At 41.0% G+C, this 16067-nt stretch overlaps 1 protein-coding gene across 1 annotated transcript in view; it reads right to left on the minus strand.

The window, feature by feature from the left end:
• The window catches only part of PREP (prolyl endopeptidase), a 140174-nt gene that overhangs the window by 46505 nt on the left and 77602 nt on the right, over positions 1-16067 (minus strand). Inside the window, exon 10 of the mRNA XM_081251114.1 lies at positions 14164-14267. Coding sequence (XP_081107240.1) covers positions 14164-14267 — 104 coding nt within the window. The remainder of the gene's footprint in view (positions 1-14163; positions 14268-16067) is intronic.

A 16067-nucleotide genomic window follows, 5' to 3' on the forward strand; every position in this document is an offset into this window, starting at 1 on the left:
TAGCACAGAACAAAACACCTGGACAGCCATCTGGACACTGCTTACCTGGCCTCCTCATCATGTCAGAGATAGCCTCTCAGTTCATCTTGATTTTAAGGCTCAATATTTTAAGGCTCAATACTCATATACTCTTGCATCACTTCTGCTAAAGTCAGGACAAGCATTCAGGAAGAGTGAATACTCATGTCCTAGAGGAAATATTAAATGCCTTTCTTCTTGGGACAGGAGAGCCTCTTTAAAGGGTGCTTCTATCTTTGTAGTGTGTGACTTCTACTGTTCACAATGATAATATTTGAAAATTCAACTTTTTTGGAGTCTTAGTTTTTCCAGTGGGAAACCCAGATTTAGAAACCTGGCCACCAGGTGGCGTTTGCATTCCTCGGTTTCAGGGTCCCCACCAAGTTTTTGCTGGAGGCCTGTTTTGCTTTGTGTGGCACATTGCTAGTTGTCCGCCAATATCCATTCCCACTTCCTTGATAATAAGGCCTTAATTTTTTAGCTGGTACATTTTTTCTGGGAAGAAAACTACATCTAATTTGTAGTTGCTAGTATACGGGTTGTGCCATTCAGAGAACATGTTCTCAGAACATTAATTGGTGTTTTAATACTCATGAACTTCTGTGCTGAGGGTATGGCATCAGCACTGCATCTCTAAACCTCCTTCTGCCAGGTGTGGCCACGTGAGTACGTTTTCGCCAATCAAGTGAAAGCAAACATAATACACGTCACCTCTGGCTAACAGGGCAAACGCCCGCCCTTCCCTCTTCTTCCTTATTGCTGCCTTCATGCTGGCTGGAAAGTGGATATTAAATGGCTGGAACCCCTGCAGCGTTCTAGGACCATGAAGTGATGGTGGGAATGGAAGCCATGTACGGATAAAGCAGTAAGAGAGAAGGAGCTTGGATTCCTTACACCTTAGGCACCAAGTTGTTCCTGGACTGATGTCCCCTGCACTTCTTTTATGTGAGAGGGAAAAATAAACATCTCTTTCCTTTAAGCCATGGTTATTTTTGACTTTTTCTCCTGTTGTTCACAGGGGAAATCTAATCTAATCTGAATAACACACCTTGAGATTCAGACTCATTTCTAAAAACAGAAATAATTATTAAAATGGCAAAAGATAAGCACCATTAGCACATTACTATTCATAGATGACAACTACACTAGTGATTCAGTACTAATAAGAGGGAAGTGACTTTCTACTTTGTTTTTATAGGATAATGAAACAGAACTTTCTTTTTCCCAGGATAGTTTTCTAGCAAGGAGCTGGAGCTAGTTGTTAGCTGTGAGTAATCTGAAATCTACTGACCTCAGTATCAGCAAAGCTCAGCAACCCGCAGCTTTTATGGATTTCAAAAGCCATGACTCTTGGAAAAATTCAAACAAAAACTGAATATACTTAAGTGGGCACTATTTAAGTGCCTCAAGCTGTCTTCCACCTTGCGACAAGGACGCCCACAGGAGGCTCAAGGAATCTCCCCAGGCCTATGGTTACGGGGACTTGGTTGCTCAATTCTCAAGGCAATCTTGTGATTTTTACTCTAAGTGGGTTACATATGCTCAGGGTGCTGCAAAGCAACGTCCTTTTTCAAAACATGCAAGAGGATTTCTTTATGGTATGGAAACTGCACCAACCATGCACTTGGGCCCCATAACCTATTTCTCTGTTAGAAGACAGAAAGAAAACCAAGACTCTTTCTTATCATCTTTTACAGTCAAATTATTTTAACACAGCTGCTATCTAAAGAGGAAACAGATACAAACATATGCCCTCTGAATATGAATATTATGCTATCAATCTAGAATGGCTGGGCGACAAAGAGAATTCTAAAGAAAGGCAGGAATCTGTTGGTGCAAGAATAAGTCACTGCGAAGCGTACTATAAAAAATAACATGAAAGCTTAGGCACAAAATCGTCAAGAACAACTGCTTCAGTTTAAGGCCATTTCCTAATCATATGCAAGCACCGTATCCTCTCAAAATGTTCTTTTTGAAAACATTCCCCCATTCACTCTTCACTACCATGTTCTGAAGATTTCTGACCTATTCCTAACTGTGAGAACACAGCGCTACAGAAAAACATGATCGTTAGTTCAACAGTCAGCTCACAAAGGATGTGGATGAGTCAGAAATTGCATATGCCATGCACTCAGCACAGAAGTTAATGAGTATTAAAACATGAATTAATGCTCTGAGAACATGTTCTCTGAATGGCAAAACCCGTATACTAGCCACTACAAATTAGATATCGCCAAGGTTAGAAAAAAATCTAAAGAAAAAAAAATGCCACTCCTTCTACCCCAAGGCATCTTGGTAAACCCAAAGAATCATCTAATTTTAGCATTTCTGGTCGGCTACATTGCAAACTGCCTTTGGGATGTTCTTGATGTCTCACATGCATTACTGCAGGTAACCCTCAGCAGGTAAAATTCCTCAGTTTAAGAGGACAGGAATCAAGATACTAAAATCTGTGTTAAATAGTTATAATTCTTACTATTTCTGTACTCTATTGCCTTAGGTTTGCTATCGCCCCATAAAAATGAATCTTCCTTCTAATGTATTCTTTTAGAAAATATGGAAACTGTTGTTAAGGGATTTGATTCAGAGTACACTGTTCTTTTTCAGGTCTATAAATTTGTCTTTCATTTTGGGAGGAGAAAATCCAATCTCTCAGCTGGCTGAACAAAAATGAGACAATGAGAAACCAAAAACTGCATTCTGCTACACTACATCCTTTGTCGTGCCACGTTCAACCACAGTGCAAACACTATTCCATCTGCAAAAGACAGCTGCCAAAGGCAACCCTACCTGCATAGGATGTTGAGGGCATGATTCCTTTCTTCTCGAACTTCCTGTGAAATTATGAAAATACTGCTACAAAAAGGCAGAGGCAGTCTCTGAATGAAGGGTTGTGGTAAAATTCTTCAGGAGTCCCAGTAAGGACCTGGGATTTACGGAAGCAGCCATCCCTCAAAGCCCTGCCCAGTTTCCACCTCTCCTGTGAAGACTCCCTCCACGACCCTGACCAGGACATGGCCGTGCTGATGGAAGCTTTCACCTTTCGCTTGATCACTGGGATAACATCCTTGGAGGGTGTCTGACCTTTCAGATCTCTGTGTCTCAACTTTCCAGACTGACTATAAATTTCCCAGGGACAGTGCCTCTGTCTGGAACTTCTCTGTATTCAAACAGTACCACCTGGCATTGCATGTCACATCATAAATATTTGTTGACAGACTACATTTCTCTATTGCTTCGCTTCTGTGTAAAATGAAACATATTACTGATTATAAATGTAGACAGATTTTTCAGGTAAATCACTTATCACCAAACCTGTGTTATTAATGTCATTTCTAATGCTCAGTATTTCAAGTTCTTTATAATGACATGGGCACAGACGTTCTAACCAATATTATGTGGTCATGTCATTCACAATAAAAGGAGGAAAAAGATCAGTCAGTTGCAGATTTGATAAACCTATTCCAAAACTAAATTCTTATGTGTACCCCAGATCGGAAGAGAAACAGTTTTTCCAGGATCAGATTTTCAAAATTGTATTTCCGATACAGATCAATTTTCTACCCACAGCTGTAGTCAGGATTGGATTAAGACTACACAGTAGCTCTGTTCTGTGTCTGTCAGCAATCTAGAACATTCCCACTACCTACCCCGCCACCATTCAAGATGCTCTGGGTCCTGAATGAAAGAACAGCCCTCTGTGGCTTATTTAGCCATGTGTTTCTTCAACCCTCCTCTTTTTCTCTCCTTGGCTTGGTCCACCTGAGCAGCTATACCACCATTAACTACACTGCCTAAACATGCAGGGTAATCTGTGCTGCAGTATTTGCTTCAAAACGATAATGTGCCTCACAGAATGTAAGAAGGAATGACGACTAGCCCAGGGGATTTTATTTTAAAATCACTTACAGAATAAATATAAACACCAGAGTCAAGCGAAATCAAAAGCATCATTACCCTGAAGTAACTGAAAACAAAAAGAGTATCTTTTTTTCCCCCCAAAAAATGCTGTGGTTTCTATTGCATACTATAAGGAATTTTTTCCATTCATGCACACATTCCTCTCTAGGGTCTGCTTTTACAGTTTGGTCATTGTTGGCCACACCACTGACAGCCTGATCCAATTGTGAGCACATCTGTCGTGCTCACATTTCCTGTCAAAGCTCTGCTGTGTACACCTGAGCTAAACCACTGCAAAGTGGATTTTAAGTCGACGGTGTTATGACATCACTGTACATTCCAAAGGCACCTTTACACAAAGAAAGAATTCTATTTAAATAACTCAGTGCAACGTGTGTGATGTATATAATCAACCGATTAAAATCTTCTATTGCCATTATACTAGAGAGGCTATACTCTGCCCCAGGCATACCTCCTTAAGATCTGTAAAACCAATGTGTCCTGTCCAGTTACTCAGTTACTATCTCCTTAAATATTTACCGTGAATCTTTTAATCTTTTTTTCCTCCTATTGCAGCAGTACAAATAAAAGGTTGTAAGCATTTCAGTAGCTCAACGTCAGAGAAGTGGAGAGCCAGACACAGAGGAGTTCAGTGAGTTTTCTAAGGCATAGCAACTGGCCTCACTCAAGCACGCTTCCTCCCCAGTTTAATCTGGAAATTTCAGGCTGCTACGCACACGGCTAAGGGATTTCTACTCCATACAAGCACGTGCTCAACTGTAAAGTTTTATTTTTTCATTTATAACTGAAAACAATACATATTAGGTTGTAAGTAGTTTCTGGGAAGAACAGGAAAAAACAGCTACCTGATAGAAAAAACAGCTCCACCATCCTCACTGAGAAATAAAGGTCACTTCCCTAGAAGAGGCTGCCTCGCTGGAAGCTGTCATGTTACAGGTCCCCCTCCCTGCCCCAAACTCCAAAGGTAATTACTCACTTTGGCAGGAATTGTGGGAAGCAGAAAAAAATGAGAATAATGTTTTTTGAAAATATACACCTGAGGTGCTGCACAGTAGAGATGAGAAGAAGACGGGGGGTGGGATGGGGGGTGTCTCTCATGGGCAACTCTGCCCAATCCTAGGGCAGCCAAGGTACACCCTTGAGGGCAGAAGTCAGGGACAGTCACTGGTCGCTGCCTGGGCATCCTTTGCATTACGGATGGGAGAGGCAGTGGCATGCATCACAAACACACACACACACACGTGCCTGAGGATGCCCAGGCAAGGACTAGAAGTAGTCCCTGAGAAGGCCAAATGTTACAGTTGATAGGGACATATTTTTTACACATGGAGAAAATGGAAAACAGCAAAGAATGACAGCCTACAAGTGATTTTAAACGTCTAATGCAGGACTCTGGTGGATTAACGAACCATATAAGCACCAGAGAGGGGCTACTGCCCCTAAAAGATGCCTCTACAGCCAATGGCTCACCCTGAAAATGAAAGAAGCCAAAATAGCTATGGAAAACTAAAAGTCTGCTGAATTTATTTCTAACACTGATTATATTCTATGTGCCAGACACTTAATATGGGCATACCTTGGAGGTATTGCAGGTTCAGTTCCAGACCACCACAATAAACCAAGTATCAGAATAAAGCCAGTCACATGAATTTTCTGGTTTCCCAGTGCAAAGAAAAGTTACATATGTGCTATACTGTAGTCTATTCAGTGTGCAATAGCATGAAGTCTAAAAAACAATGTACATATCTTTTTTTTTTTTTTTTTTTTTGCGGTATGCGGGCCTCTCACTGCTGTGGCCTCTCCCGCTGCAGAGCACAGGCTCTGGACGCACAGGCTCAGCAGCCATGGCTCACGGGGCCCAGCCGCTCCACGGCATGTGGGATCTTCCCGGACTGGGGTATGAACCCATGTCCCCTGCATCGGCAGGCGGACTCTCAACCACTGCGCCACCAGGGAAGCCCAACAATGTACATATCTTAAAGAACACTTTATTGCTGGAAAATGCTAACCATCATCTGAGCCTTCAGTGAGTCATCATCTTTTTTGCAATAGTAACATGAAAGATCACTGATCACAGATCACAACAAATATAATAATAAAAATGAAAAAGTTTGAAATTTTGCAAGAATTACCAAAATACGACACAGAGACATGAAGTGGACAAACGCTGTCAGAAAAATGGCACCAACACAGATTTGCTCAACACACGGTTGCCACAAACCTTCAATCTGTAAAAAACCACAGTATCTGCAAAGTGCAATAAAGCGAAGCACAATAAAACAAGGTATGCCTGTATATATCATCTCATATAATCCCGCAGGAATGCTGCAAAATATGCACTATCTCTGTTTTACAGCTGAAAAGATTGTGGCAGAAAAGTTAAATGAGTCACCCAATGTCACCCAAGAAGTACATGTAGATTTCAGGCCTGACAGAGCTTCAAGACAAAGGCCCTGTATGTCTACTGAGAACACTCTGATTTTATAAATACTATTTATACAGACTAAGGATCAGAAAACTTTGTCTTAGAGGGCCAAATAATAAGTGCTTTAGCCTTTGTGGGCCAGGCAGTCTCTGCTGCACAGTTAAAGCACCAAGGCAGCCACAGACACTGTGTGAACAAACAGGTGAGGTTGCTCTCCAATAAAACTGGAGGCCAGTGTGTTCACCTCTGCTATAGAAGAGGGGTTGGCAAACTGCAGCCCGCATCCAGATCCAGTCCGCCACTGGTTTTGTAAACAAAGTTTTATTTACCGGGAAAAAGCCTGTATCTGCCTAAGAGGCAAGAGACCATTGTTTTGGGGTGCGCGAGGAGAGGGGATTCAGAGCACCGCCTAAACGAGCTCCAGAGACCGGCACGAACCGCGGCTATCAGCGTGGACCCAGAAATGGGCATGAGACTCTAAGGCTGCTACTGCAGCCACCAAGAAGCCTGTGTGCAAGCACAGGTCACTCTCCACACCTCCCCTCCCGGGAGCCTGTGCAGCCCGCCACTGCCAGGGTCCCGTGATCCAGGGACAACTTCCCCGGGAGAACGCACGGCGCGCCTCAGGCTGTTGCAATGTCATGCTGGCCTCTGCTGCGCAGGCTCACCACATATCCATACCCCTCCCTCCCCCAGTCTGAGTGAGCCAGAGCCCCCAATCAGCTGCTCCTTTAACCCCGTCCTGTCTGAGCGAAGAACAGATGCCCTCGGGCTACCTACATGCAGAGGTGGGGCCAAATCCAAAGCTGAACCCCAGGAGCTTTGCGAACAAAGAAGAGAAAGGGAAATCTCTCCCAGCAGCCTCAGGAGCAACGGATTAAATCTCCACAATCAATTTGATGTACCCTGCATCTGTGGAATACCTGAATAGACAACGAGTCATCCCAAATTAAGGAGGTGGATGTTGGAAGCAATGATATATATATATTTTTCCCTTTTCTCATTTTGTGTGTTTATGCATATGCTTCTGTGTGTGATTTTGTCTGTATAGCTTTGCTTTTACGATTTGTCCTAGGGTTCTGTTTTTTTTTTTTTAGTATAGTTTTTAGCGCTTGTTATCATTGGTGGATTTGTTTTTTGGTTTGGTTCCTCTCTTCTTTCTTTTTTTATTACATTTTAATTTTTTTATTTTTAATAATTACTTTTTATTTTAATAACATTATTTTATTTTATTTTATTCTATCTTTCTTTCTTTTTTCTCCCTTTTCTTCTGAGCTGTGTGGCTGCCAGGGTCTTGGTGCTCTGGCTTAGTCTCAGGCCTGTGCCTCTGAGGTGGGACAGCCGAGTTCAAGACATTGGTCCACCAGAGACCTCCTGGCTCCATGTAATATCAAATGGCGAAAGCTCTCCCAGAGATCTCCATCTCAACCCTAAGACCCAGCTCCACTCAACAACCAGCAAGCTACAGTGCTAGACACCCTATGCCCAACAACTAGCAAGACAGGAACACAATGCCTCCCATTAGGAGAGAGGCTGCCTAAAATCATAATAAGGTCACAGACACCCCAAAACATACCACCGGACACAGTCCTGCCCACCAGAAAGACGAAATCCAGCCTCACCCACCAGAACACAGGCACCAATCCCCTCCATCAGGCAGCCTACACAACCCACTGAACCAACCTTACCCACTGGGGGCAGACACCAAAAACAATGCGAACTGCGAACCTGCAGCCTGTGAAAAGGAGACTCCAAACACAGTAAGTTAAGCAAAAGGAGAAGACAGAGAAACACACAGTAGATGAAGGAGCAAGGTAAAAACCCAGCAGACCAAACAAATGAAGAGGAAATAGGCAGTCTACCTGAAAAATAATTCAGAATAATGATAGTAAAGATGATCCAAAATCTTGGAAATAGAATGGAGAAAATACAAGAAACATTTAACAAGGACCTAGAAGAACTAAAGAATAAACAAACAATGATGAACAACACAATAAATGAAATTAAAAATTCTCTAGAAGGAATCAATAGCAGAATAACTGAGGCAGAAGAACAGATAAGTGACCTGGAAGATAAAATAGTGGAAATAACTACTGCAGAGCAGAACACAGAAAAAAGAATGAAAAGAATTGAGGACAGTCCCAGAGACTTCTGGGACAACATTAAATGCACCAACATTCGAATTATAGGGGTCCCAGAAGAAGAAGAGAAAAAGAAAAGGACTGAGAAAATATTTGAAGAGATTTTAGTTGAAAACTTCACTAACATGGGAAAGGAAATAATCAATCAAGTCCAGGAAGAGCAGAGTCCCATACAGGATAAATCCAAGGAGAAACATGGCAAGACACATACTAATCAAACTATCAAAATTTAAATACAAAGAAAAAATATTAAAAGCAACAAGGGAAAAACAACAAATAACATACAAGGGAATCCCCATAAGGTTAACAGCTGATCTTTCAGCAGAAACTGTGCAAGCCAGAAGGGAGTGGCAGGCACACTGTGGCAGGACATATTTAAAGTGATGAAACGGCAGAACCTACAACCAAGATTACTCTGCCTGGCAAGGATCTCAATCAGATTTGACGGAGAAATTAAAAGCTTTACCGACAAGCAAAAGCTAAGAAAATTCAGCACCACCAAACCAGCTTTACAACAAATGCTAAAGGAACTTCTCTAGGCAGGAAACACAAGAGAAGGAAAACACCTACAATGACAAACCCAAAACGATTAAGAAAATGGTAATAGGAACATACATATCAATAATTACCTTAAATGTAAATGGATTAAATGCTCCCACCAAAAGACACAGACTGGTTGAATGGATACAAAAACAAGACCCGTACATATGTTGTCTACAAGAGACCCACTTCAGGCCTAGGGACACATACAGACTGAAAGTGAGGGGATGGAAAAAGATATTCCATGCAAAGGGAAAACAAAGGAAAGCTGGAGTACCAATTCTCATATCACACAAAAGAGACTTTAAAATAAAGACTGTTACAAGAGACAAAGAAGGACACTACATAATGATCAAGGGATCAATCCAAGAAGAAGATATAACAATTGTAAATATTTATGCACCCAACATAGGAGCACCTCAATACATAAGGCAAATGCTAACAGCCATAAAAACGGAAACTGACAGTAACACAATCAGAGTAGGGGACTTTAACACCCCACTTTCACCAACGGACAGATCATCCAAAATGAAAGTAAATAAGGAAACACAAGCTTTAAATGACACATTAAACAAGATGGACTTAATTGATATTTATAGGACATTCCAACCAAAAACAATAGAATACACTTTTTTCTCAAGAGATCATGGAACATTCTCCAGGATAGATCATGTCTTGGGTCACAAATCAAGCCTTGGTAGATTTAAGAAAACTGAAATCACATCAAGTATCTTTTCTGACCACAACACTATGAGACTAGATATCAATTACAGGAAAAAATCTGTAAAAAATACAAACACATGGAGGCTAAACAATACACTACTTAATAACCAAGAGATCACTGAAGAAATCAAAGAGGAAATCAAAAAATACCTAGAAACAAATGACAATGAAAACACAATGACCCAAAACCTATGGGATGCAGCAAAAGCAGTTCTAAGAAGGAAGTTTATAGCAATACAATCCTACCTCAAGGAATAAGAAATATCTCAAATAAACAACCTAAACTTACACCTAAAGCAACTAGAGAAAGAAGAAAAAAAAAAACCCCAAAGTTAGCAGAAGGAAAGAAATCATAAAGATCAGATCAGAAATAAATGAAAAAGAAATGAAGGAAACAATAGCAAAGATCAATAAAACTAAAAAGCTGGTTCTTTGAGAAAATAAAGAAAATTGACAAACCATTAGCCAGACTCATCAAGAAAAAAAGGGAGAAGACTCAAATCAATAGAATTAGAAATGAAAAAGGAGAAGTAACAACTGACACTGCAGAAATACAAAAGATCATGAGAGATTACTACAAGCAACTCTATGCCAATAAAACGGGCAACCTGGAAGAAATGGACAAATTCTTAGAAAAGCCCAGTCTTCTGACACTGAACCAGGAAGAAATAGAAAATATAAACAGACCAATCACAAGCAGTGATATTGAGACTGTGATTAAAAATCTTCTAACAAACAAAAGCCCAGGACCAGATGGCTTCACAGGCGAATTCTATCAAACATTTAAAGAAGAGCTAACACCTAACCTTCTTAAACTCTTCCAAAGTATAGCAGAGGGAGGAACACTCCTAAACTCATTGTACGAGGCCACCACCACCCTGATACCAAAACCAGGCAAAGATGTCACAAAGAAAGAAAACTACAGGCCATTATCACTGATGAACATAGATGCAAAAATCCTCAACAAAATACTAGCAAACAGAATCCAACAACACATTAAAAGGACCATACACCATGATCAAGTGGGGTTTATCCCAGGAATGCAAGGATTCTTCAATATATGCAAATCAATCAATGTGATACACCATATTAACAAATTCAAGGAGAAAAACCATATGATCATCTCAATAGATGCAGAAAAAGCTTTCGACAAGATTCAACACCCATTTATGATAAAAACCCTCCAGAAAGTAGGCATAGCGGGAACTTTCCTCAACATAATAAAGGCCATAGATGACAAACCCACAGACAACACTGTTCTCAATGGTGAAACTCTGAAACCATTTCCACTAAGATCAGGAACAAGACAAGGTTACCCACTCTCAGCATTATTATTCAACATAGTTTTGGAAGTTTTAGCCACAGCAATCAGAGAAGAAAAAGGAATAAAAGGAGTCCAAATCAGAAAAGAAGAAGTAAAGCTGTCACTGTTTGCAGATGATATGATACTATACATAAAGAATCCTAAAGATGCTACCAGAAAACTACTAGAGCTAATCAATGAATTTGGTAAAGTAGCAGGATACAAAATTAATGCACAGAAATCTCTTGCATTCCTATACAATAATGATGAAAAATCTGAAAGAGAAATTAAGGAAACACTCCCATTTACCAGTGCAACAAAAAGAATAAAATACCTAGGAATAAACCTACCTAAGGAGCCAAAAGACCTGTATGCAGAAAACTATAAGACACGGATGAAAGAAAATAAAGATGATACAAACAGATGGATTGGATTGGATTACCATGTTCTTGGATTGGAAGAATCAACATTGTGAAAATGACTATACTACCCAAATCAGTCTACAGATTCAATGTAATCCCTATCAAACTACCACTGGCATTTTTCACTGAAATAGAAAAAAAATTTCACAATTTGTATGGAAACACAAAAGACCCTGAGTAGCCAAAGCAATCTTAAAAAGAAAAACGGAGCTGGAGGAATCAGGTTCCCTGACTTCAGACTATACTACAAAGCTACAGTAATCAAGACAGTATGGTACTGGCACAAAGACAGAAATATAGATCAATGGAACAGCATAGAAAGCCCAGAGATAAACCCATGCACATATGTCACCTTATTTTTGATAACAGAGGTAAGAATATACAATGGAGAAAAGACAGTCTCCTCAATAAGTGGTGCTGGGAAAACTGGACAGCTACATGTAAAAGAATGAAATTAGAACACTCCCTAACACCATACACAAAAATAAACTCAAAATGGATTAAAGACCTAAATGTAAGGCCAGACACTATCAAACTCTTAGAGGAAAACATCGGCAGAACACTCTATGACATAAATCACAGCAAGATCCTTTTTGACCCACCTCCTAGAGAAATGGAAATAAAAACAAAAATAAACAAATGGGACCTAATGAAACTTCAAAGCGTTTGCACAGCAAAGGAAACCATAAACAAGACAAAAAGACAACCCTTAGAATGGGAGGAAATATTTGCAAATGAAGCAACTGACAAAGGATTACTCTCCAAAATTTACAAGCAGCTCATCCAGCTCATCAAAAAAACAAACAACCCAATCCAGAAATGGGCAGACGTAAATAGACATTTCTCCAAATAAGATATACAGATTGCCAACAAACACATGAAAGAATGTTCAACATCACTTATCATTACAGAAATGCAAATCAAAACTACAGTGAGGTATCACCTCACACCAGTCAGAATGGCCATCATCAAAAAATCTACAAACAATGCTGGAGAGGGTGTGGAGAAAAGGGAAGCCTCTTGCACTGTTGGTGGGAATGTAAATTGATACAGCCACTATGGAGGTTTATTAATAAACTAAAAATAGAACTACCATACAACGCTGCAATCCCACTACTGGGCATATACCCTGAGAAAACCATAATTCAAAGAGTCATGTACCACGATGTTCACTGCAGCTCTATTTACAATAGCCAGGACATGGAAGCAACCTAGGTGTCCATCGACAGATGAATGGATAAAGAAGATGTGGCACATATATACAATGGAATATTACTCAGCCGTAAAAAGAAACGAAATTGAGTTATTTGTAGTGAGGTGGATGGACCTAGAGTCTCTCATACAGAGTGAAGTAAGTCAGCAAGAGAAAAACAAACACTGTGTGCTAACACATATATATGGAATCTAAAAAAAACAAAAAGGTTATGAAGAACCTCGGGGCAGGACAGGAATAAAGACGCAGACGTAGAAAATGAACCTGAGGACATGGGGAGGGGGGAAGGGTAAGCTGGGATGAAGTGAGAGAATGGCATGGACACATATACACTACCAAATGTAAAATAGCTAGCTAGTGGGAAGCAGCCGCATAGCACAGGGAGATCAGCTTGGTGCTTTGTGACCACCTAGAGGGGTGGGATAGGGAGGGTGGGAGGGAGACGCAAGAGGGAGGAGATATGGGGATATATGTACATGTATAGCTGATTCACTTTGTTATAAAGCAGAAACTAACACACCATTGTAAAGCCATTATACTCCAATAAAGATGTTAAAAAAACTAAAGAAAAAAAATAAATAAAAAGCATAATTCCTAAAAAAAAAGTTTTATTTATTTTTGAACTAGATCTAGCCCATTGTCTAGACTACTCCTAGACAGGTGAAGGGCAATTCACTGAGGTAAAATGATGCCCTAGTTTCACAGAAACATTCTCGGGGGCATCAGTGCTCTTTTTTCTAACTTTCCTTCACAAACAACAGTGTGATTCTTAATCTGTGGTCTCTGTGGTCCAGCCCCCTGGTGGGAGAGCCCTGATAAACACCTGGTGCCTGACAGGTGACCTCTCACTGCAAAGGAAGAGAGTCATCCTGCATCATAGATTAGTAAGTGATTCCATTTCTGGGAGACTCAGTACAGTTGGGGCACTAAAAAAACAAAAATGGAGATTCTTAACCTGAAAGGATGGTGACCAGAGACTGAACTGGTGGTGCCATGACAATTAAACAGTTAATTCATCCATTCTAATATTTTATGGTGTGCTCACCCTGTGCCAGGCAGACATACAGACGAATTTCAGACTGAAAAGGCTGGCTCCTAGCACTTGAGTGAGTATTTTATGTAGAGCAGATCTATGTTGTTATTTATGACACCACGAGACCTGAGCCAGAAAAAAACCCACTTTCAAGCAAGCAGACAAACTGTGCTGCCTTCATCACCCAGACAAGGGACTCTGGCTTCCTGTCAAGAGTAGCAGTTCTGGGAGCAGAACCTTTAAACTCTAGGAGGGCAGGGACCACGCCTGGCTCAGTGCCCAGAAACAGCAGGAGTTCCCCAAATATCTGTTGCCCGTATTGTTGTGGATTACCTCCACGGCTCCTGACCAAGTGGGGTGTGCATGGTCTGGCCTGAAAGTCAGATTTTTCTGACTCACATTGTCAGGATCAAATGCTCCATACCTGGACTGTCTGGTAATCGGAAGCATCGATTCCTTTCACAGTCACCTCTCGGAAGACTCTGGGCTCCAGTTCCTCTTTGGTCAGATCACAGTGATAAATAATACCTAGAAGGAAGTGGAATCTTAAGTTCAGTCCACAAACTCACTAGATACAAGGGGGGCAAAGATCACAAAGCACAGTCAGCAGTGCCATGTAAGGTCACTGTAGCAAGAGAGCCCAGAACGGTCAGGCGTGTGGAGTGCCTGACTTCATCATCTCCACGTCATCATCGCCAGTTCACACTTCATCATCACCATCGTGTTCGACCTTCCTTTTTACAACAATCACCGGGGTATTCATTTTAGAAGATTCTAATGCATTCTATGACTATGAGAATAGTTAAACCTAACTGCAGAAACTTAACAGGTCTTCCCCACGCCAGGTCACTTAGGAGAACAGGTCAAAGAAGATGGGAAACTTCATGTAGGGCCATTTTACCTGAGAAGTGATTAAGATGGAAAACTCAAATGACTTGCCCAAAGTCAACAGCCATTCAGGGGTCTCTTGATGGGAACTCTGGGGCTCCTGCTACCTGATACCCACCCATCTGTGGACACACATGTGGATAGCAATCAAGGGCCAAAGATAGCTTTTTAGAGTAGCCTTTTGGAGTTGCCTTTAAAATTTTGATTATCCCAGTAACTGCACAACACAGACTGACGAACACATACCACAACATTTTAGCTTATTTGAACCACTAATTAAAATTCCATTTCCTTAATTTAACGCGACTACACTCTTAACATTCAAGAACTAAACCAAAGAAACAATAAGTAAGACGAATCATTACTGTCTGAAAACAACAACATTGCTATAGTTTATGAAACAGAATTAGTCATCTGGAGTGGCTGGTGTGGAAACAGCCCTCCCACAGAATACTTTAAACATATGCTGTCAAGTATATGAAAACTCAATTTAGAGATCCTGATACTTGCTGGAAAACCAGAAACTAAGCGGTACTCCCACAGGGCACATTCAAATTGATTGATCATGTGTTAAAATGGCAGCTTGCTTTCTTTTCAACTCCTCTGTGTACGTATGAACTTCACTAACAGCTGAGAAACAGCACTCTGCCCCCACTGGCAAAGAGTAACACATTCAGATTCCTTAACAACAGGACTGCTAATTCCTATGAATGTTATCTCACTTCTCATGCTTACAAATTATTTTAAGGTTTATAATAGGGAATATGATTAACATTGACAGTGAGGAGATGTGTAACGTGACCGAAGTCCTGGCTTTCTTAGTTTAAGTTATAGTTGGATATTTGTTGGAATATGACTTTATATATAAAATACTTCCAGACTACACTCTGGGCATACATTCTAAATTACCAGATACACTGAATACTGTACTTGCCCAGATAAATGTAATCTTGAGGGCAAATTGCTATCTTCACATGTATGTTAATTTTTTTTTTTTTTTTTTTTTTTTTGGCGGTATGCGGGCCTCTCACTGTTGTGGCCTCTCCCGTTGCAGAGCACAGGCTCCAGACGCGCAGGCTCAGCAGCCATGGCTCACGGGCCCAGCCGCTCCGCCGCATGTGGGATCCTCCCGGACTGGGGCACGAACCCGTGTCCCCTGCATCGGCAGGCAAACTCTCAACCACTGCACCACCAGGGAAGCCCTGTATGTTAATTTTTGAAGAGCTTCTTCATTAGTACCTGCCCCACTTCATCCAAACACAAAAAGCATCTGAGTCCTTGAAAAAAAAACTCCAGACCAAACAACGACGACAACAAGAGATTGCAGAACAAGCATGTGCCATCTGAGCACTGGACTCACCCCAGCATCACTGTTACCTGTACTACAATGAACGACAAAGGACCCTGGAGCCAGGATTCCCAGCTCTGACCAGTTACTGG

This window comes from Mesoplodon bidens (assembly GCF_964165515.1).
Source record: "Mesoplodon bidens genome assembly, chromosome: 12".
Taxonomy (NCBI): domain Eukaryota; kingdom Metazoa; phylum Chordata; class Mammalia; order Artiodactyla; family Ziphiidae; genus Mesoplodon; species Mesoplodon bidens.